At 45.9% G+C, this 25,200-nt stretch overlaps 1 protein-coding gene across 2 annotated transcripts in view; it reads left to right on the forward strand.

Moving 5' to 3' along the window:
• The window catches only part of LOC137436464 (plasma membrane calcium-transporting ATPase 2-like), a 244,394-nt gene extending 219,494 nt beyond the window's left edge, over positions 1-24,900 (forward strand). The window contains exons 16-21 of one of the 2 annotated variants that reach the window (XM_078786445.1): positions 4,471-4,684; positions 8,752-8,963; positions 9,074-9,181; positions 9,719-9,919; positions 11,812-11,938; positions 23,772-23,945. In XM_078786445.1, the coding sequence (XP_078642571.1) occupies positions 4,471-4,684; positions 8,752-8,963; positions 9,074-9,181; positions 9,719-9,919; positions 11,812-11,938; positions 23,772-23,797 (888 nt within the window). In that variant the 3' untranslated portion in view covers positions 23,798-23,945. Of the gene's footprint in view, positions 1-4,470; positions 4,685-8,751; positions 8,964-9,073; positions 9,182-9,718; positions 9,920-11,811; positions 11,939-23,771 lie in introns of both variants that reach the window. The other variant, XM_068130276.2, reaches the window with a different exon arrangement.
• Positions 24,901-25,200: the final 300 nt, after the last annotated feature.

A 25,200-nucleotide genomic window follows, 5' to 3' on the forward strand; every position in this document is an offset into this window, starting at 1 on the left:
CGAAACAGCGTCTGAGTCTTTCGATGACAATGGCTGACGTAGTACCACGCGTCACATAGGCATCGATCCATTTTGTGTGCGCGTCCGTAATTATTAGAATCATGCTGCCGTTAATAGGCCCGGCATAATCGAGATGTAGGCGATGCCACGGTTCGCTGGGCCATTCCCAGGGATGCAGTGGCGCTTTCGCAGGTGTATTCCGGGTGCCCTGGCAGGGGTAACAATGTCGAACATGATGTTCGATATCAGCATCAAGATTCGGCCACCACACATAGTTTCTGGCGAGTGACTTCATCTTCACAATCCCAGGGTGACAGTCATGGATTTCATCCATGACCCTGGAACGCAGATTTTTCGGGATCACGACACGACATCCCCAGAGTAGGCAACCATTTTCCACGCTGAGTTCGTTTTTACGTGCTTTAAAAGCCGCAAAATCTGGGTCACCCTCAGGTAGCAAATGCCATCCAAGCTGTACAGCCTGGACAGTTCTGGACAGAACGGGGTCTCGTCGAGTACGAGTGCGGATCTGGCCGGAATCGACAGCACAATCTTCCAGATGATCCATCAGTGCGATAATGGATCCTGGTGTAGGCGAATCATCAACGGATTCTGGAAGGGGTAACCGACTCATGGCATCTGCATTTGTGATAGACGAACCGGGCTTATAACATATGGTGTAGTCATAAGCAGCGAGAAACAGGGACCAGCGGATGATCCTGGGCGGTAGTGTGTCAGACGTCGCCTTAGTTGGACCAAACAGACTGATCAGCGGCTTGTGATCAGTGCGAATTGTGAAATGATGTCCAAGAAGGTACTGGCGAAATTTGCCGACGCCGAAAACGATTCCCAATCCTTCCTTGTCAAGTTGGGAATAGTTTTTCTCTGCCGGGGACAACGTTCTGGATGCAAATGCAACCGGTCTTTCCGTACCGTCAGGCATCACGTGTGATAATACACTCCCCACTCCATACCGACAGGCATCGCATGTCAGCACAAGATCCTTCTCTGGATCAAAATGAACGAGAACATTGGACGATTTGAGCAGATCCTTAGAGGTCTGGAATGCTGATTGTTCAGCAAACCCCCAGCTCCAGGAGACTCCTTTCCTCAAAAGCCGATAAAGGGGGCCCAAAACGTCGGTCACATTCGGGATGTAACGACCATAGAACTGAAGCAAACCGAGGTATGACTTCCATTCGGTCACATCTCGTGGAGCAGGAGCATCCTTGATAGCTCGGACTTTCTCATCTGTCGGGTGTAGACCCTCGGCATCAATCGTATGACCCAGGTACGTGACTGATGTATCCTGGGAAGCACACAAACACAACATTTGAGAGCAGGGACATCGGGAGATCTGTGGGAGGGCTTGGGGGGAGGAGGCGTGGGAAGGGGGGGGGTGGGAGAAGTATAAAACACAAGGACAATGCAAGGACTTCCAGGAACGAAGTTGGTATTTCAAAAAAGTGAATCTGGGGCGAAATTAGCGGGGGTAGAAAAGATCAAGGTTTTGAATGGGGGAAGATAAGAGATGGTGGTGAACAGCTGCTTTAAAGACCTGGAGGGAGAAGTGGGATTGAAGAGCGTGAGGGAGTTTGTTCCAGAGGTGGGAGAAAAGAGGCATGAAGGAGTGAAGGTGAGCAGAGAGTCTTGATTTTGGGAGTTTAACCATAAGAGGGTAGCAGGCAGATCTTGTGCGACCTGCAGGAATATTTGGGGGACAGAGCCCAGAGAGAGCTGGGGGAGCAAGGCCGGAGAGGAGTCGGGAGAAGACAGAAAGCCCACCAACCTGCCTGCAGTGACTAAGTGAAAGGCCCTCGGAGTTAGCTTCATCGCGGAAGATTCCAATGATTCTGAAAGCTTTGGTTTCAACAGCGTGAAGACGAGCTAGGTGTGAGGCAGGAGCACCAGCACAGAGGGGAGAGCAGTATTCCATAGAGCTGCGGATGAAAGCCTTGTAAGTGGTGAGGAGCTCAGGTGTACCAAAAAAGGACTTCGCACGACGGAGGATGCCCAGTCGGCGACTGGCTTTGGAGGCCAGATTTGAAATGTGGTTTTCCCAGGAAAGATCATGGCAGATAGTGAGACCCAAAAGCTTGAGTGACAGAACTACTTGGAGAGGATTATTCAGAAAGTGGATGGGAAGGTTGTCCAGTCGGTCTTTTCGGAGAGACATCGTAAGAGTGTGTGATTTGTCAGGATTGAAAGACATGTTCCACTTGTTTGACCAGTGTGTAATTTTGTCCAGGTCTGCAGAGAGTGAGGAGGCTGCAGACTGCCGATCTGAGGGATGAGGAATGGAGCGGCAGAGAGTGGAGTCATCAGCAAAGAGATAGAGAGGATTTTCAAGAGAGTCAGAGAGATCATTGATGAAGACCAGAAAAAGCACAGGGCCCAGAACACTACCTTGGGGAACTCCAGCCTGAACAGGAAGGGGGAGATGAGAGAAACCCATTCAGGGCCACATGTTGACTTGAGAGGAAATCCGCAAGCCAAGCGTGGAGATTTCCAAGGATACCATCGGAGGAGAGTTTGGTGAGCAGAGCGGGGTGCCAGACCGTATCAAAGGGACGTGATTTGTCAAGGGAGACAGCTCTAATTTCCTGTTTGGCATTGAGGACCTCCATCCATTGTTGAGACAGCAGAAGCAGCATGTCCAGAGTAGAGTGACCTGGTCTGAAACCAAATTGATGATCAGAGATCAAACCGTTTGAGAAGAGGAAAGATTTGATATCCGAAGCAATGATGGATTCCATAACTTTGCTGATATTTGGGAGAAGGCTGATTGGTCTGTTGTTGCAAGGATCTGTTTTTGCACATTTTTTGTGTAAAGTGGTGATGTTGGCTGATTTCCAATGTGATGGCAGATGACCATGAGCAAAAGTGAAGGTGAAGCGAACAGAGAGAGGGAGTGAAAGAGTGGCAGAGCAGGATTTTAGGACCCGTCGGCTGATGCCGTCAGGTCCAGTTGCAGAATCAGAGTCGAGGGTTGACAGAAACTTTTCCACCTTGTCAGGAGGAAAGGGCACAGAGTCCAGGAGCAGCTGGGTACGACTGGGTACGGTGGGTACAGAGAGGGATGGGTTTGGGACACAAGATTTAGAGGCAAACACACAGTTGAGGCATTCAGCTTTTTCACGTGCGGAGTCAGCTGTGTAGCCGTTTGAGGTAAGCAAGGGGATGGAGGGGGAACAAGCACCAGAAACAGATTTGACCAAATGCCACCATTATTTGGAAGAGGGAGACAGGTTTGAGAGTTCGGTCTTGAGAGTGGAGAGATATTGTTTCCTGGCTCTCTTGAGGGTGGACACACACTTGTTTCGGGCTTTATGAAAGGAAATGAGATTTCCTTCCGTTGGATTTGCATTTCAGGAGGCGAAGGCAAGTTGTTTTTGGGCAACAGCCTCACCACAAGATTCTGTGTACCATGGATGGGAGGAAGGGTATGACAACTGAAGGCGAGAGGGGATAAATCTGTGCATGAGAGAGAGCAATTTACTTTGGAAGAATTCCCAGGATGAGTTGTCAGATGCGGTGGAGATCGGAGACCAGTCCAGATGATTGATGGCTGCTTGAAGACCGTGCCAGTTGGCCTGAGTGAAATGCCAGACTCGTCGACACTGAGGAGGCTCTTTGCGAATGATCAGAGAGATGTCCACTTTAACAAGCACATGATCAGATGAGCCGATTGAAGCAGGAGAAGAGCAGCAGACATTTGCAGGTTGAAGGTGATTGTCATATAAAATCATAAATTTTCATCAGATTGACGTGAAATTTATAGAACTTGCATATTGGGTCACGGAATTGGTTCACTAATCGAAATCTAGAAGCCAATTGTTGTTTTTTTTATCAAAAGGTCAAGGTTGCATAAGATTTCCCCCCCCCCCCCCCCCCCCCCCACTCGTCCAGCCCTCTCCCTTCCACAGATCTACCGACGTCCCTGTTCTCTGGCGTTGTTGTGCTCATGTTCTTTCCTCTCTCTCCCCATCTTGTCTCCTGCTCCCTTTATTATATGTTGTATGTGTCCGTTTATGTTTTTGTGTTTAATGTGTTAGCTCTTACACGAGGCTCGATGGTGTATGCAAAAAAAAAAAAAAAATCGTCAATATTTTTTATTGCTTTTAGCTGTTTTCGTCATGTTTTGGATAAGGAAGAAGAAGTCTGAAGTCACAGATGCTTTCTCGTTGATGTTTTTGATTGTCTTTTTCTTTATCATCTACCATGTTGTGGGTATGTACACCTGCTGCACACCTTCTGTTTTCGAGCAGTTATTTTGTGATCCTTGACCACTTTGTATTAAAAAAATTAAGTCCATGGATTCACCATGATCTATATCCCCCAACGATCCATATTCAATATTAAACACGATGCATATGTACATGCAATGTGATGTGACATTGCTCTCAACAACAACCTCCTGTCCCTCTCTCTAATTGCCAAACAAAGTCCTCTGTTTGCTCTTGTTTCCAGGACTCTCCCCTAAAGGCTGTGCAGATGCTGTGGGTGAACCTCATAATGGATACTTTGGCATCACTCGCACTTGCCACGGAACCACCTACAGAGGCGTTGCTGCAACGACAGCCATATGGACGCACCAAGCCACTGCTGTCACACACGATGCTCAAAAACATCATCGGGCATGCCTTCTATCAGCTAATTATTATCTTCACGTTGCTTTTTTGTGGTAGGATGTGTTCATTCATCATGTGTACTTGCACATTAATCATTGAATGCATTATTCCCAGTGGCATGTGAGATCAGAGGGCTCTCCATCTTGGTCAATGATTTGACATTTTTTCAACAGAGCAATATACCATTGACTTTTTACAGCGCCTACGTCATCACACTTATGTTGGGCCGACATGAAATATTGCATTTGCTCGTCTCATGTGGGTTCAAGTCCTGGCCCGACTCCAAACTGCCATTGTGACCTTTTGCGGGTAGGGCATCAGATGAAAGAGTACACCATTCATCAGTGGGGGCAACTAGCCAACTGACCCTTCTGCTAGCATTCATTTGTGGACATTAAATATATCACGGTAACTTTCGGTGGCGTAAAGCCAATATCTGCCATAATCCAGATCTAATTCGAATTTCCTGTCCTGTACGACTGGCAGCACTTCATCAGTGACACAGCTGTCCCTCCACAAATTATGCAACAACCAGCCAAATGCTGCATTATGCAGGAACAAAAATAACACCTATAGTGTATTCACACCCCTTGACTTTTTCACATTTTGTTGTATTGCAGTCTGAACTTAAAATTGAATAAATTGAGATTTTTTTTTTATCACTGCTCCACATATAATACCCCATAATGTCACAGTGGCGTTTTTATTTTAGAATTTTTTACAAATTAATTAAAAATGAAAAGCCGAAATGTCTCGAGTCAATAAGTATTCCACCCCTTTGCTATGACATTCCAATTTGAGCTCAAGTGCGTACAATTTCCTTTTATCATCATTGAGATGTCTCGACAACTTGATTGAAGTCCACCTGTGGCCAATTCATTTGGTTGGACATTATTTAGAAATAAACACATCTTCTATAAAAGGTCCCACAGTTGACAGTGCATGTCAGAGCAGAAATTCCTCCATGAAGTCCAAGGAACTGTCCGTAGAACTCTGAGATATAACTGTGAGGAGGCATAGATTTGGGGAAGGAGAAAAAACAATTTCTAGAGTGTTGAAAGTTCCCAAGAGCACAGTGAGCTCCATCATTAGGAAATGGAAATAATATGGAACTACCCAGACTCTTCCAAGAGCTGGCTGTCCAACCAAACTGAGCAACCGGGTAAGAAGGACCTTGGACAGGGACGTGACCAAAAAGCCAGTGACCACTGTGACAGAACTACAGAGTTTCTTGGCTGAGATGGGAGAACCTGCTGGAAGGACAACTGTCTCTGCAGCACTTCAAAATCTAGGCTTTATGGGAGAGTGGCAGACGGAAGCCACTCCTGAAAAAAGGGCACATGACAGCATGCCTCGAGGCAAAATATTCTGTAGTCTGATGAGACTAAAATTGAACTCCTGGCCTGAATGCAAAGAGATCTGGTGGAAACCGATGGTGCACGACTATTGGTGGCATCACCATGCTATGGGGATGTTTTTCAGCGGCAGGGACTGGTAGACTTGTAAGGATGGAAGCAACAATGAATGGAGCCAAATACAGGCAATTCCTTGATGAGAAACTGCTTCAGAGTGCAAAAGACCTCAGACTGCGGCAAAGATTTATGTTCCAAAAGGACACTGACCCCAAACATACAGCCAAAGCTGTGACAAACCAACAAATGTGCCAAACCAACAAATGTGCCAAACCAACACATGCGCCAAACCAACACATGCGCCAAACCAACACATGCGCCAAACCAACACATGCGCCAAACAAACACATGCGCCAAACCAACTCATCCGCCAAACCAACACGTCATCCAAACCAACACGTCTGCCATACCAGCACATGCGCCAACCAACACATGCACAAAACCAACAGGTGCGCCAAACCAACACATATGCCAAACCAACACATGTGCCAAACCAACAAATCCACCAAACCAACATATGCGCCAAACCAACACATCCGCCAAACCAACACATCCACCAAACCAGCACATCCGCCAAACCAAAACATCCGCCAAACCAACACGTACACCAAACCAACAAATCCGCCAAACCAACACATGCGCCAAACGAACACATGCGCCAAGTTTAATTGAGGGGGACACTGGTGTTAAAATGTTTAAAACAAATAAAAGAATAAACATTGAAACAAATATATTATCCTGTGTTTCTGGAAATTTTAACATTTTTAAATGGAGTGAAGATTTTGATTATTGTCAATACCTCAATGGTAATATTATTTATTATAATCTTAAGATGGTGTGTGGTTCTGGAGGAGCTCAGAATAGAACTCTGAGAGAATATAATTTTATTAATCTACAAAAGAAATATCTTGAAGAGGGAAAAGATAAAGATGTTTTATTTGTGAATATTCTTGATGGTGATTCCTGTGCTAAAAGGATGGATCTTATCTGAGATAAAACATAATCAGATATTTATTGGATCGATGAATGATTTTCTTAAATTCAATAAACTTGACTTTAATACTATATAAATATAAATATATTTTTTATTCTACTGGTGGAAGAAGGGCGAAGCCTGCCCCACGCAGTTGAGTCGGGACCTAAAGGAGCTTCTGCAATGCTATTTGGGATTGGGACTAAAGACGAGTGATAGTGAGACGAGCTAAGCGAGTTGAACTATTGCGAGTTTTTGGGACCGGCCCCAAATAGCGTGTCAGAAGCTCCATTAGGTCCCTACTAGTGTCCGTCAGTCCGTCCGTCTGCTTCCTCCATAACTCCAAAACAATGAAACCTCGCGGCCCTAAACTTTGCATGTATACACCTGGACCTCCAACTGATGGCAAGAATGAAAACTCGGTGTTTGGGTGTGTTATAACAACCTTTTTGAAGATGATTAACGAGGTGCTCATAAGAAAAACACCCGATGGAGTGGTTTACCAATATGGTGGCCCACAATCTTTGTCATCCCACTGCACCTCACTGGGTTCTTTAGCCGCCATTTTGTTTCGGCCTACTCAAACGTGCCTTGCCTTGGAAACACAATCGATTATCATTACATAATTGAAGCATATCATCAAAATCTGGAATCGGATTTGAGGATTGGATGCTGTAGACGAAATAATATCCAAATCTGCAGTGAAATCTGACAAAATTTACCATATGTTACGATTTTATAACTAAGTGTATAGTATACATACATTTATTTAATACTAACCGAGGCTGTGATTCTCATTCTGGGATTAGTTTTTTTAATATACCGGTAACTTAATAATCGTTTTTAACTTAATTCTTACTTCCATGGGAACTGCTCGGAGACGTGTTTTTTGAATGAAACGTTTTTTAGCAAAGAACACTATTTGAGTAGTTGTGACAGCTGTTACTGTTCGAGTCAATTCTGAAGTTGGAATTTTGAAGATCGGTTCGTATTAAGAGTTTGTGGTACTTATCGCATTGTAGTTTTTAACCATGTGCGGAAATGAAATAAAGGGGTGGAGTGGGATAGGGGGGTGGTGTGTGTGTGGGGGGGGGGGGGGGTTGGGGGTAGGACTAGTTGCAATTGATAAACCAGAAAGCATCTGAAAATTCAAAGCCTGTCCGCATCCATTTGTATTCAGATATCTTCTTCTTCTCCTGTATGCTCATAATAACGAAAATAGTTTTTAAAAAAAATACAAAATGAAAATAGATGATTTTATGCAGCCTTGACCTTTGAGCTTTCGATCTAAAAAAACAATCTGCTTCTAGCTTTTGATTGGTGAACAAATTAATTGACGCCCACAAACACACGCACATGGGGACACACGGACACATGGACACATGGACACACCCGCACACACAGGGACACACACACACACACAGGGACACACACACAGACACACACACACAGGGACACACACACACAGACACATACACACACACACACACACACACACACACACACAGAGACAATTTTGTTTGTTTTCCATTCCAAAACATTCCAAAATTTTGTTAAAATTCCCTCTAGATGATGGACCTAGATTGCGTATATCATATTCCCGCCAGGAAGCGACTCATTGTTACCCGGCAACGCAGGGTACTTTTGCTAGTTTATCATTAAAGTAAATACGACAGTTTCACAAAGGTGCATGTTGAAACCTTCGGTAATATATTACCTCCTGTGGCAACACCAGGTGAAATACTCCTCGACGTGGACAGTGGGAGAAAAGCGCCACTCCATGCATCTCCGTCAGAGCACTACACGGTCATATTCAACACGTTTGTGCTCATGCAGCTCTTCAATGAAGTCAACGCCCGGAAAATTCACGGAGAGAGGAATGTCTTTGAAGGGATATTCCACAATCCCATCTTCTGTTCCATTGTCTTAGGAACATTCTTCATTCAGGTGTGCTTGGTCACTCACCTCGGATCTCGCAACCTGTGTATTTGATCAACTTGTTACGTGACATGACTAATATATTTTCACCTCCAACCCCCAAACCTGCAAACCCCCAGGTGCTCATAGTGCAGTTTGGAGGAAAGCCGTTTAGCTGCCAAAGCTTGTCCCTTGACCACTGGCTGTGGTGTATCTTCCTGGGGTTTGGAGAGCTGTTGTGGGGTCAGGTGGGGTTCATACACGAGCAGTACACATTATTTGTGATAATTTGTCTGTGCTAATAAAAATTATGTAGACACCATAGGACAACCCCATAGGTATACTATACTATAAAATATTGGGATTCCTCATTATTTCTTACTTAACTCTTCGATATAAAAGCATTAGATGGTCAGCTATGATGTGATAGTGTAAAGAAAATAGAAGGAATGTTTTTGGGTTTATTTCAAGGTTTTATTCCCACCTGCTAGGCACATTTTACCTATCTCAATCCAACTGAATATTTAAACCTTTGTGTTTTCAGCATAACATCTAGACTTGCTTTACCAAGATGAAAATTCTCCCACCCTCCCACTCCCCCTAACATTTAAAGATGAATTGATCAACCTTTATGACATTGACAAACACATTCCATGTGACCAAAATCTAGGCAGGTTTATATAGTAGAATACGGTTATATTTTGGTTCAGTACTTGTGTTGTTGATTCAAGTTTAATGCATTGTCATATTTTTGTCCAAGATTTTACTTGTTTTTGAATTTCCAGGCCATTGCGAGTGTGCCAAACCACTGGTTGACGTGCTTCACTAAAATGAAAAAGGGGCGGCGAACAGCAGGAGAAGATGTTTGGGATGAGTATCATTATGAGAGGGAGGAGGAGGAAGAAGAAGAAATTGACATGGCTGAGCAGGAGATGCGGAAAGGACAGGTGTTGTGGTTCAGGAGCATGACTCGTGTCCAGACACAGGTACGATCCTGGGAGTGTCCGGAAAATAAAGTTTTCATCCACTGCTCTAAAAAGTCTCAAATTTTATCTCGATAGCACAATCCCGCTACAAAACACCTGATTGGTAGTTTTTTCAAATCACGAGAGATGGTCATTGACCAGGAAACAAGTGGATTCGGTACCAAGAACAACAAACTGAGGGAGGATAAAATAGAATTCAAGAATATGTAATTGTCATCTTAACTGAAAGATCAGGAGAAGTTTTGGATCATATATGTGGAGGCATCTTGATCTGTTGTTCATATTAATCTTGATCACCTGGTGCAGTTTTGAAATGTGGACATTAGTGGTCTTTATTGAATGTGGCAAGCTCGCTGGTCTCTTTCGTTTTCAAAGCAATCTATGATCTGGTTGGTGATACTGTTGAAAGATCAAATGCAATTCGTGTAACCAATCTCGATGGACCGCTCGGATTTGTGACTTCCGACACCAATTTCCGATTTGTGACTACCAACACCAATTTCCGGTTTGTGACTTCCGACACCAATTTCCGATTTGTGACTACCGACACCAATTTCCGGTTTGTGACTTCCGACACCAATTTCCGATTTGTGACTTCCGACACCAATTTCCAATTTGTGACTTCTGACACCAATTTCCGATTTGTGACCTCCGACACCAATTTCAGATTTGTGACTTCTGACACCAATTTCCGATTTGTGACTTCCGACACCAATTTCCGATTTGTGACCTCCGACACCAATTTCCGATTTGTGACCTCCGACACCAATTTCCGATTTGTGACTTCCGACACCAATTTCCGATTTGTGACCCCCCGACACTAATTTCCGATTTGTGACTTCCGACACCAATTTCCGATTTGTGACTTCTGACACCAATTTCCGATTTGTGACCTCCGACACCTATTTCAGATTTGTGACTTCCGACACCAATTTCCGATTTGTGACTTCCGACACCAATTTCCGATTTGTGACTTCCGGCACCAATTTCCGATTTGTGACTTCTGACGCCAATTTCCGATTTGTGACTTCTGACACCAATTTCCGATTTGTGACTTCCCACACCAATTTCCGATGTGTGACTTCCGACACCAATTTCCGATTTGTGACTTCAGACACCAATTTCCGATTTGTGACTTCCGACACCAATTTCCGATTTGTGACTCCCGACACCAATTTCCGATTTGTGACTTCCGACACCAATTTCCGATTTGTGACTTCCGACACCAATTTCCGATTTGTGACTTCCGACACCAATTTCCGATTTGTGACTTCTGACGCCAATTTCCGATTTGTGACTTCCGACACCAATTTCCGATTTGTGACTTCCGACACCAATTTCCGATTTGTGACTTCCGACACCAATTTCCGATTTGTGACTTCCGACACCAATTTCCGATTTGTGACTTCCGACACCAATTTCCGATTTGTGACTTCCGACACTAATTTCCGATTTGTGACTTCCGACACCAATTTCCGATTTGTGACTTCCGACACCAATTTCCGATTTGTGACTTCCGACACCAATTTCCGATTTGTGTCTTCCGACACCAATTTCCGATTTGTGACTTCCGATACCAATTTCCGATTTGTGACTTCCGACACCAATTTCCGATTTGTGACTTCCGACACCAATTTCCGATTTGTGACTTCCGACGCCAATTTCCGATTTGTATGACCCACCCAATGACGTAATCTTTTTTAACAACTGCACATTACCAAATCATATTTTCTTCCACCCCACTTCCTTAACCATTCATCCTTTGTGACGTTTTGCTTTCCTTCAGCAATGGCGGAAAAAACTGATCAGGCTTTTACTAACACTTGTTTATCTCTGCACCGGTTGAAATAACAAGTCAAGCTCACTAATCTCACACTGTGCTTACCTTACAGATCGGGGTCGTGGCTGCCTTTCAAGGGGGTGCTCCGTACCAAGCCCCTCTGCGAAGGCAGACCACTGTGGCCTGGCCTTATCCCCGTGACTCCTCTTCTCGATCTCACCCTGTGCTTATGCATGGCAGTGAGTTCCTCATCACCTCTATGGATCATTTAACCTGCCACTCCTACCTGGTTCTGCATTAAAGTGTTTATTACGTCACTAACTCCCAAAGGTCCAGGCCAGTGGCAAAGATGACAAATCATGTTTGTACATTGGGTCTGAACCTGAAATGCATCCATTAATGCTATTTTATTAGCAAAGTTATTTAATTTGTTAATGCATCATGACGTCACCACCTGCAGGCACAATGATTGATGCCACTCCATCGTTATAAAGCTGGTGCTAATCCAAATTATAACCCAAATTGCTAAATCTCATCTCTATATATTCTTAATGGTCTTGTTTTCCAAATAATTGTATTTCTGTTACTGGTTGTGACGTCATTATGGATGAACTAATCAGCTTACTTTACTTGTATTGCCAAGATCAATGTTGGTGATGCCAGCCCAGCAATCCTTGCCATGGCACTGCTTGGTCAGGACACGACTTAGATGTTATGATGGGCCGAGCGGAATGGCCGCCGTGTTCGCACAAGTTACCCGATTATACTCGAACGTTCGCCGAGTCGCGCTACGCTAGATCAATGAAGGAAAGGACACAACGGCTAGGTTAAATGACACGACACCAGGGGTACAGTTCTCAAGGCCTCCGGAGGAGGTTATATTAGTTCGGAACGTTTAGATTACAGGGATGAGAGAGACAGCATAGGAAGATAGGCACTTAATTACGGTCTTATAGTAGCCCCGACAGACGACAGATAAACAGGACAAAACTGACTCACACGGGGATTGATGGCAAGGAAAGGCAGGTAGTCGAGGCTCAAGGTGCACTCTTGGCTCAGGGACAGGATACAGTACGGTCCAGTAGATGCAGGGAGGTGTCACAGCCCTCGGAGGTCGCGACTGGTTCTTCTTCGTGGCTGAGGCGCATCTCTCTTCACGTCCGGTAAGTGGCTGCGTATATCTGGTGGGGAGTGACACGCCCTCGGCTCGTTAGCTCCGCCCCAGATGGAATCGGCCCGTTGCTTCTCATTGGGTGCGGGGGGGTTACCGGGCTCCGCCCTTGGCGAGGAGCTGACAGCCAGCCCCTTCGTGGTAACCCCGTAACCTGGAGCACATGGGCCATGGCGGCTAACCGAGCCGGAGTGAGGACGCCCACTCCCCGCACCGCGGCCGCGCCGCCCCCGCTTTGGTTGTAGTTGTTGTTGTTCCATGAGATGATGGGAGGATGCGGAGATGAGGTTGGGGGGAGGTATTGGGAGGTCCTAAACTCACTACTGGTGCCATACAATCACATTCTGGTGCAACGAAGAGTCAGAATTAATGTAAACGAGTCCTTAACTGACATAGACTAAGAATAACTAGCAAGATTTTTTTTTTTTTTTTTTTTTTTTTTTGTATACAAGATCGAGGCTCGTGAAAGAGCGAACATTAATCACACAGAAAGACAAACCGACACATAAAACATATAACATCGGGAGCGGTAGACAAGATGGGGAGAGAGGGGGAAGGACACAAACACAACATTTGAGAGCAGGGACCGAGAGACATGGAGACATCGAGAGATCTGAGAGAGGGCGAGGGCTTTGGGGGGGGGGGGGGCATGGGAAGGGGGCGGTGGGAGAGGTATAAAACATATGGACACTGCCAGGACTTCCAGGAAAGAAGTTGGAATTTCAAACAAGGTGGATCTGGGGTGAATTAGCGGGGGTAGAAAAGATCAAGGTTTTGGATGGGGGAAGATAAGAGATGGTGGTGAACAGCTGTTTTAAAGACCTGGAGGGAGGAGTGGGATTGAAGGGAGTGAGGGAGTTTGTTCCAGAGGCGGGAGAAAAGAGGAATGAAAGAGTGAAGGTGAGCAGAGAGCCGAGATTTCGGCAGTTTAACCATCAGAGGGTTGCTGGCAGATCTTGTGCGACCTGTAGGAATATTTGGGGGACAGAGCACAGAGAGAGCTGGGGGTGCAAGGCCGGAGAGGAGTCGGTAGAAGACAGAAAGACCACCTACCTGCCTGCGGTGAGTGAGTGAAAGGCCCTCAGAGATAGCTTCATCGCGGGAGATTCCAATAATTCTGAAAGCTTTGGTTTCAACAGCGTGAAGCCGAGCTAGGTGTGAGGCAGGAGCACCGGATGTCCGAAAGATGTCCGAAAGTTGTCTACGTGAGATGCGGTGGACCTGGGCACGACATTTAATGGGGGAAAAAGGGGAAGGTCGGTTCTACAGAGTGTTGTTTACAGACAATGGGACTAGGGAATGGGGGATTGGGGATAGTTGGGGAGTATTGGGGAAATAGGGGAATATTTACAAGCGGATATGGAGGCCAAATCCCATATCCGCAACATTGCACCCTTCTCTACCCTCGGGGCGTCCCAACCCGATAAATTTTTACGTACTTTAGTGTGGCACTCAGATGTAGTTCCCTCTACTATTAACTCTACCCTGAGTGCGACAGTTTTACAGATATTCACAAATGAGTAAATATGTCCCCCTGCGACGTTGCACCCTTCTCCTCACAGAAACACACCCACAGGATAACCGAATCGCGGAAAGAATTCGCAAACTAAACATACAGCCGGTAGGGAGCATTATTTACACAAGACTACGCTGATATTTACACTACGATCCAGGACCTGTTTTTGGAGGAACACATGCAGATGTTATGCATAGAGAGAGCACGCATGCCAGCATCGATACACCAACCCACGAGTGCTCTGTGGCCTTACGGCCTTTAATAATGTGCAGAGCACCCCTTCCAAGCACCAAAAGCACCACCCCAAGCACCAATCGGTGCAGTCACCATTGTTCATTAAAATAAAAACAACAACCCCTAACCCTGCAGGTGTCTCTTGCTCTTCCTGTGGTGCACTTGGCCTTCCGGCTTCTTTAAAACTAAAGAAAGGCGCCAACCGCGTCCATTTCTTTATTGTGGCCGTCAAGGGGGCCAACTATTAGTGGTTCACCTGTTTGGCATAGGTGCCACGTTGACCCAGAGGTCCATCAATGGGTGGTGCTTGGCCGCAAAAGAACTGCGGTCCATTGTGGGTGGCCACCAAAATTGCGGTCCATATGGTGTATCGATCCAGGCAGCAAGCAGCGAAAGTGCAGGCCCACAACTGCGGAGCCAGCACCTCTCTCTCCTCTCTCTCTGCCCCAAAGCCAGATCCTCGGAGGTGGGAGACAAAAGAAGAAGACAAGTGAGTAAGGTGGTAAGGGCGCAAAAGTGCACGCAATACAAGATGATGCACACTGGGGGCACATGGGAACCAGGTGAGACAGGTACGTTCCTACCGTACGCCCCCCCCCCCCCCACCAGGTAACCTACATGGCCCCTCCCTTACCCCTTACTGCATCCACAAAACACAACACTACCCATAAACATCTACTTTACCAATCAACAAACGTCCCTACTGTCTTCCCCGTTCCTCCCATAAACCAAATTCGTCTTCTCTCCCTCCTAACCAATCAAATTTGCCATTTTCAACTCTCATCAAAATTTGCCATCTCCAACTCAACATCATAATTTGCTATCACCAATTCATCATCAGTCCCTCCTAGGGAGGGAGAGATGGAATCACCCCAATGTCTCATCCACGTCGTGATGCGTCTCACAAATCCAACAGCAATTCTCCTTTCCTGCACACAGAACAAAGAAAACACAGGTGTGGAGTCATCATCACCACAGGTAAGTGGCTGCGTATGGTGCGACAGGTTCATCAATCCTAACTATTTCCTAAATGACTTTAACAACTTTACACTACCCGGGGTCTTTCTCCGGCCAAACCATTGGCCCTCTTACACTATGGGTTCTAAAAACCAATTCCCATTGACCAAACTGTGGTGCTTTTCAATTTGGGGTCTCACTCCCCCGATTCATCTCTCGGTGCCCTCGCACAATTTCTGGGCTGTGGCGTGTACCTCTCCCAGCGGGTCTACCCACCTGCACACCTCCACCACTGCAGTTGCCTCCGAGCTTACCTGCTCCTTACCCTAACCTATCTACCTGGGGAAGGCCCTCTGGCGCTCTCCCCACTCGGTGCCCTCTCTGGCACTGGGCTACCCGGGTCCGTCCTCCGGATCCTCGGGCCCCATCCACAACTCTACCGGCTCCCAGAGCCCACCTGCGGCCTCACCTGGCCGACATCCTCACAGTGGTGGAGTGCCCAACCAACTACACACACTAACAGGCTACACGCCCAGCCATTTCCACAACACTAATGCACCCATCCACAACACCATTCTGCATCCGCACCACAAATGCCAATATCCAACCACAATTTACCTATACCCTCTACCTAACTCTTACACTACCCGCCCCAGGTACTCGTGAAAGGGGTCCACTCTTCCCCCATCCACACCTTCGCACCATGCACACCACTCCGTACCACTTACTCCAACTCTCTCCACACACCTGTACTTGCACACCTGTGCTCTCATACTTGGTGCCACCTGCACCCTTCTCTCCCCAAGCGCATTCGCGCTGATCCACAACACTCACTACTCATACACTGCTCCACACACCTGTCCAGCTCTCACACAGCATCATCTCAGCTAACTACTCCCCTCTGAAACTTGCGCTTCCCAGTCGTCCCTTTAAACTATTGCGCTCCCACGTCATTATCATCCACACTAATCTACCTGCGTCCCCACTACAGGTATCAGTCACTAACTAATCTTAACGTTACCTACTGTCATCTTCTAGGGCCCTAACAATATAACCTAACCCACCCGGGCTAGTTTTCACTGCCATACACCCCATAATCTATTGCTCCTTTGCCCCACTATGGGAAGGGTGGCAGGGATGCCACCCTTACCCACTGGGCCCATCGCTCACTACCAATTTTGCACATCAAATTTCAACAAATTAAAAATTTGCCAATCACTACCCATCATCTGCCAATCACTACTGCCAATCCCTTGCCAATCATCAAATTTTGTTTTTCTCTAATTTTGGGTCCAAAACACTAACCTCATCACCCAGTCTACTCACTAATGCCTCTCGGTGCGCCAATTCCTGTCCAAAGCCCGGCTTCGTAAAGCCAAGCAATGGATGCTGGTTGTTTTGTGCCGGCGGCTGGATGCGTCCGGCATTCGGGGGCTTACCCGGGCCGAGATCCCACGCACCACCTCGGCGTGGAGCCATCCAATGTCCCGATCTCGACCTGCCGGCACGTCTCAACAAAACGTGGTCGCCATGACGACCCTTCCTATCCAGCTGCCCGCTCCACCTAGTGGAGCCTGGACGCGGCCGTTCCACGCGAGGCCCGGCACGCACCGAGGGCCCGATTCGGCTATAAGTCATTCTAACCGCTGCTCCGCTTAACGTCGATGCTTCACCTGGACGCTTACACCCCGCAGCCCGTTCCTTGCTCACACATCCAGCCGTTTCCATGCTCCTCGTACCTTTCCTTACACACCCAGGTACACCCATTCCACTCACAGCCTTGGTCACACACCTGACCACCGAACACTTTGGCACACATTCGTTGGTCGCACACCTCACCAACACACCTCTTCGCGCCCCCTCCTCTGTCACCTCCTCTGTGACAATCACAGGTGTGCTCTCATTCGCACACCCAACCACGTGCCTCACTACCAATTCCAGCGTGCATTCCCACTCACGCTCTACCATTCCAGGTGTGCATCCTTCCATCCCAGGTGTACATCCTCGCTCACCTGTCACAACCAACTCACTCTCCTTGTCACTCTCACTACTCTCACCTCCATTCTTGACAGCGCACTCACCCTTACTCTTGACAGTGCACTCTTTCCTCATGCACCCGTCCGTTACACACCTTCCCCGCGCACACTCTCCCGTTACACCCTCTGTAACACTCACCACAGGTGGACACTCTTCCTTACTTTTGGCAGCGCACTCTTTCCCCATGCACCTGTCCGTCACACACCTTTCTCGCGCACACTCTCCCGTCACACCCTCTGTAACACTCACCACACCGCGCTTCCATGTGCTCCCTCGCACGCGCGCTACGACCGACTCACTCTCGCCAGCACCCTCACTCCTTGGCACGCACTTTTTCCTCACACACCCCAGAGTCGGACTTTCTCGCACACCTCCTTTTTCGCACACCAGACCTGTCGCACACCTCACCAACGGCCTCTCACGAACACCCGGGTCCATCTCGACCCCCAAGCTTCTTAAATCACCTGGCGCATCATACGCACGACCATATTGGTCACCACTTACACCGGGTCCTCTTCCTCTTCGCTTCTCCTCCATCACCTGCGAATCCCTCATCCGGTTAATGAGCACATCATCACGATCCAAACACAGACTTTGGACCAATTCTTTTATCTCCTCTTTTATCTCTTTCTTATCCCCTCTCCGTCGCTTCTTAATTTCGCTCACCCCTTCTTCCACTTCTTCTAATTTCTGCTTCACCTCTTTTATTCCCCGGTACGTCTCCTCAAGCTCGTCCTCCAAGGCTACCTTGACCGTTTCCATGTGCGTCCTCTCCTGCCGGTCCTTCGTCTCCATTACCTCTACCACCTCGTTGTCAGTCCCTCACGTACCATCTGACATTCCCTCTTCGTCGCTATCAAGTCGTTTTTTATGTCGTTTTGTGTCGCTTTTAACCCTCCTAATACCGCAGTGTTCCTTTGAACCTGCTCCGTTAGTCCTTTTTGTCCCTCCGTCAGCTGTTCCACCTCCTGCGTCAACTCCTCTATACCCCCTTGCAATTTTACAGTCCCCTTTCTCACCTCCTTCTCCATGCGCTCCTTACAGTGCCTCACCTCCTCGCGCACTCCTCCGACCTCCTCACTCACCCCTCTTCTGATCTCCTCTCCCATCACTTGCATCTCCTGCCCAGATGCCACCCTCATCTGCTCCATTTCCTCCCTGTGAGCATCCAGCTTAGTTTCTACCCCCATTCTGACCCCCTCTATCTGCTGCCCCATTTGTTTAACTTCCCTTTCCGCTTGGTCCCTCATGTCCCTCAATTTGCCTTCCATACTATTTTCTAACCCCTCTAACCCCTTTTGCATCCCTTCCATTTGATTCTCTTGAGCGGCCATTCTGTTTTCTACCCCCATTAACCCATTTCTCACCTCTTTTATCCCGTTGTCTAACCCCTCAAAATTATTGTCGAACTTCCCAAATTTCTTGTCTAACTCCTCAAAATTATTGTCTAACTTCCCAAATTTCTTGTCTAACTCCTCAAAATTATTGTCTAACTTCCCAAATTTCTTGTCTAACCCCTCACCCAATCGCTCAATTTGGCTCCCCATACTCATCTGTACAGCTGCCTGTAGCTGCGCAATGAGGGCCTGCATGTCAATCGGCTGCATGTTAAAGCCCGTTGATACAGCGGGCTCGGCTACCGCGCGCTCTTGCGAGGCGCCATTTTGCGCGCCCGCAACGTCGGGCGCAACGACGCTATTTTGTGCGTCTGCTACCCTCACTGCTTCGCTCTCCTCATGTCCCTCAATTTGGTCCTGGATCGACCCTGCCTCACTCTCCTCTACCGGACCCCAGCCGACTTGGTCTGCCATAGCGCGACTTTCAAAATTCGGGTTTTTATATTTTGTAAAACACAATCAAATTTCGCCGTTATAATTTCGAGCGCGTAAAACGCGCTCCGGATCGAATCTCACTCCTCGACACCAATTGTTACCCTAATGGTACAATTGGTGTTCCAAAATTTGGGCTAAATGAATTTAGTCCCAGGTCCGAATCCGACACTCCTGACACCAATTGTTACGGACACGACTTAGATGTTATGATGGGCCGAGCGGAATGGCCGCCGTGTTCGCACAAGTTACCCGATTATACTCGAACGTTGGCCGAGTCGCGCTACGCTAGATCAATGAAGGAAAGGACACAACGGCTAGGTTAAATGACACGACACCAGGGGTACAGTTCTCAAGGCCTCCGGAGGAGGTTATATTAGTTCGGAACGTTTAGATTACAGGGATGAGAGAGACAGCATAGGAAGATAGGCACTTAATTACGGTCTTATAGTAGCCCCGACAGACGACAGATAAACAGGACAAAACTGACTCACACGGGGATTGATGGCAAGGAAAGGCAGGTAGTCGAGGCTCAAGGTGCACTCTTGGCTCAGGGACAGGATACAGTACGGTCCAGTAGATGCAGGGAGGTGTCACAGCGCTCGGAGGTCGCGACTGGTTCTTCTTCGTGGCTGAGGCGCATCTCTCTTCACGTCCGGTAAGTGGCTGCGTATATCCGGCGGGGAGTGACACGCTCTCGGCTCGTTAGCTCCGCCCCAGATGGAATCGGCCCGTTGCTTCTCATTGGGTGCGGGGGGGTTACCGGGCTCCGCCCTTGACGAGGAGCTGACAGCCAGCCCCTTCGTGGTAACCCCGTAACCTGGATCACATGGGCCATGGCGGCTAACCGAGCCGGAGTGAGGACGCCCACTCCCCGCACCGCGGCCGCGCCGCCCCCGCTTTGGTTGTAGTTGTTGTTGTTCCATGAGATGATGGGAGGATGCGGAGATGAGGTTGGGGGGAGGTATTGGGAGGTCCTAAACTCACTACTGGTGCCATACAATCACATTCTGGTGCAACGAAGAGTCAGAATTAATGGAAACGAGTCCTTAACTGACATAGACTAAGAATAACTAGCAAGATGTCCGAAAGTTGTCTACGTGAGATGCGGTGGACCTGGGCACGACATTTAATGGGGGAAAAAGGGGAAGGTCGGTTCTACAGAGTGTTGTTTACAGACAATGGGACTAGGGAATGGGGGATTGGGGATAGTTGGGGAGTATTGGGGAAATAGGGGAATATTTACAAGCGGATATGGAGGCCAAATCCCATATCCGCAACAATATATTCTTAATGGTCTTGTTTTCCAAATAATTGTATTTCTGTTACTGGTTGTGACGTCATTATGGATGAACTAATCAGCTTACTTTACTTGTATTGCCAAGATCAATGTTGGTGATGCCAGCCCAGCAATCCTTGCCATGGCACTGCTTGGTCAGAACTGAATCTGTCTCCGGCTGTAGCATCAGGGATGATAGTAGCTTTGGTAGTAGTAAGGTCCTTCCTTGTATGATATGATTAGGGTTCCTTCATCGTTTTAAAAAGTACGGGTGGGGTTAATTAATATCCAAAACTTAGCAAATGGGGCAGCCGGCTTAAAATTCCATCTGAAAGTACAGTTTACTCTGCACTCTGCAGTCTGCACCACAATGTCCTGTCTGCGTAGCCCCAGTTAATGCATCGTGACCTTACAGTTGCAGTTTGCAACTAGAACGGGATTGGTAGAGCGCATACCTCCACCAGGATGAACAGTTTACATTTTGTATCTCACTGGTAGGACGGATCTGGATTCGGACCTGAACCAAAATCTAATTGCCTTATCCTTATCACCTACACAACTTATCCACCAAGTTTTGTCATAACTCGTCCACAACCTTTTAAAATATAATGCGACTTATCGATTTTGGACCCATTTCTCAATCGTGAATAATCGCTTGTATAATTAAATAATTCTCGGATCCGGATCTGGATTCAGATCTTCACCAAAATCAAATCGACTCGTCCTTATCACCTACACAACTTGTCCACCAAGTTTTGTCATAACTCGTCCACAACCTTTTGAAATATAATGCTATTTATCGATTTTGGACCCATTTCTCAATCGTGAATAATCACTTGGAAAATTAAATAATTCTCGGATCCGGATCCATATTCAGATCTTTACCAAATTCAAATCGACTCGTCCTTATCACCTACACAACTTATCCACCAAGTTTTGTCATAACTCGTCCTCAACCTTTTAAAATATAATGCTGCTTATCGATTTTGGACCGATCTCTCAATAGTAATTAATCACTTGGAAAATTAAATAATTCTCGGATCCGGATCCATATTCAGATCTTCACCAAAATCAAATCGACTCGTCCTTATCACCTACACAACTTGTCCACCAAGTTTTGTCATAACTCGTCCACAACCTTTTGAAATATAATGCGACTTATCGATTTTGCACCGATCTCTCAATCGTGAATAATCACTTGGAAAATTAAATAATTCTCGGATCCGGATCCGAATTTTCACGAAAATTGAATCAATTCTTCCTCGTCACCAACCCAATCTGTCCACCAAGTTTCATCCGAATCCGTCCACAACCTTTGGATATATTGTGTTATATATCGTTTTTGGCACTCTCTCTCTCAATGGTGAAGAATTACTTAAACATTCTTGGATCCGGAAATGGATCTTCACCGAAATCGAATCAATTCCTCCTTGTCACATACTCAGCTTGTCCACCAAATTTTGTTTGAATCCGTCCATAACTTTTTGAGATATCCTGCTCAGTCAGACAGACAGACAGACAGACAGACAGACACTGACAGACGTGGATTCATAACGTCCGTCCAAATTTGTGCAGAGGTAATCAGATCATATTATCTCAGGAATGAAACAATCAAGTATTGTAAGCTACTTTTGAGTGAACCAAATGCATCAACTGGACGTTGAGCCGGGTGTCCTGTCTGCTCGCATGAGTTGATGGACGTCAAATATCTCATGGTCCTTTTGACGAAGAGAAAAAATCTGCGGCACGTTGAAAAATGATCAGTTCCTCCCTAAATTGCCCTCACATGGACATCAGGTCTGGCCAGCCAGTTTGTGAAAGACTTGGCCGAAAACTTTCTCTGGCCAATCAAAAATGTGGGAATAATTAGGCTAAGCAGTCGTAGTGTGGATTTTATTAGTTGCAAAATGGAAGATTTTTCAAGTATATTGGTCGGTTACGTTTGTTATTCTGTCTGTCCGTTTGTTTGTCACTCGCCTACAGGTCACAATTCTAAACCGATCGTCACGAAATTTCACCAAGTTGTAGAGGTCGTCACAATTGAGAAGACTATTGATTTTGAGGTCAAAGGTCATCTGGAGGTCAAATTTCTAAAATCGCCATTTTCCATCCGATTGACTTGAAAATTGAACATTTGCACATTGAGTCACTAAATTGGGAAACCAACTATTTTTGAGGTCAAAAGGTCAACTCTAGGTCAAACTTCCAAAATCATCAATTTTCATCCGAAAAACATCGATTTTCATCTGATTGAATTGAAAATTGAAAAGCATTTGTATATTGTCACTGAATAGGGAAATCAACTATTTTTGAGGTCAAAAGGTCAAAGGTCAACTATAGGTCAAACTTCCAAAATCATCAATTTTCATTTCATTGACTTGAAAATTGAACAGCATTTGCACAGTCACTAAATTGGGAAACCAAGTAGCTTTGAGGTCAAAAAGTTGAGGTCAACTCAAGGTCTAACTTCCAAAATCATCAATTTTCATCTGAAAAATCATCAATTTTCATCCGATTGACTTGTAAATTTAACAGCATTTGCATATTGCCTCACTGAATTGGGAAACCAACTATTTTTGAGGTCAAAAGGTCAAAGGTCAACTTAAGGTCAAACTTCTGAAATAAATTTTCATCTGAAAAATCATCACTTTTCATCCTATTTGATCACGATCGTCCATTTTAATCTTGAAGGAATGGACAATTTGATAGATCAATGGTAACCTTTTTTGGGGGGAGGGGGGTGGGGATTTTGCAAGTATCGTGCACTGCATGACGTCTTCTTGTTTCTGTGTTTGAGGCCTTGTGGATGATGAATTATTGGTAAGAAATTTAGGAATAGTATTTTGGAGACAAGAAAGTTGAAATCCAATGATATAAATGAACAGGATTATAAATAATAATCAATTGACCGATGTGGGAAAATTACACGCCCAGATCAGGAACCAGGAATCGAACCCAGGTGCTTTGGTGTACCGTACCAGTGCTCCATGCTTAAGGAACCAATTCATGCAATTTTGACTTTGCTCTTGCACCTCTCTTCCCTTGTCAGATGCACGTAGTAAAAGCGTTCCGTAGTCCGCTATTCGACGGCATCCAGACACCGGAGAGGACCTCGTCCATCCACGAGTTCCTGCCACAACCCTCATACAGCATGATGGACTCGTGCCCGCAGCTTCCCACTTCCAGCAACTTGAATGGAAATGCAAATGCGTCGAACTCGATGTCGTTATAACCTTTGGCTAAGAGCGGTTTGTCTATGGGAGATTCATTTGCCTCGCTGCTGCTTTGTGGGGACATCTATCCCTCCGCTCCCGTGCTTGTACTCTTCTTCTTCATATTCCAGTTCTTTTGTTTCTATTCCCCACCCCTCAATTTCAACAGCGATGTTTGATTGGCGGTTCGAATACTTCATTGCTCAGGGCCCAATCCCGATGGACTGAATGTTAATCCATAGGAAACTCGTGTTTTGAAGGAACTTTGTGGAGTTTTTGCAGTTGTCATGCTTTGGTGGAGTCTTTGTGTACAAGGATTGCACAGTGGTCCACACAGGATATTGTACATGTTGCTTCTGTTCTGTGTTGTTTGCATCTTCACTTTGAGGCTGATGTGGAATGTGCCATTCAGTATATATTTATACACCTTTTGACTATCTACCAGATCAGATGTAAGACATTCATAACTGTCATTTTCTATTTCAAACAAATAATTTGACATTGACAAACTTTATAAAAGTTTCGTTGAGTTCCATAACGACATATGCCAGCATGCAATTACTCCTGAATTCCGGTCAAAATGAACTTACCTTTACCTGTCTCCCTGCATTTTTAACCAGTTTACATCCTTGCTGATCCAGGATTAGTCCGTTCCCTGGCCACAGTGGTAATTGCACCTGGATTTTCTTCCCTTTACCTGATTATATGGTGGCCACACCTGCTGAGCATTACCTGCCATTTTTCCTTTCAAACAAGACAGACTGGCTAAGCAACACAAACAAACATGAACACAAATCCAAATTAATTTATCCTTCTGTTGGTTCCACTGCAGCTGGTGCTTTGTGGTTTGGAATTATTGAGATTGTGTGAACCTGCTTGGGGGTCGACAAAGTACCTGATACCAGTACACATATGAGGGATGGTCAAATGATCTACCAATGAGATACTACATGGGGTGTACTTACTTTTTCACGTGACTGTGTATATATATATATATATATATATATATATATATATATATATATATATATATATATATATATATACATACAGTCACGTGAAAAAGTAAGTACACCCCATGTAAAGTTTTCACTTTTTCAACATATTCCAACATACAGCTATTTTATCTTCATTTCAACAATATTGATAGATAAAGGTGATATAATACAACAAATATCATGAAACATTTACATTTTGTAGTCCATTGTATAATTTAAATAAACATAAATGCAAATTTCGCATGTGGAAAAAGTAAGTACACCCTTG

The sequence above is a fragment of the Myxine glutinosa genome, chromosome 11, assembly GCF_964187855.1.
Source record: "Myxine glutinosa chromosome 11, kmMyxGlut1.1, whole genome shotgun sequence".
Lineage (NCBI taxonomy): Eukaryota > Metazoa > Chordata > Myxini > Myxiniformes > Myxinidae > Myxine > Myxine glutinosa.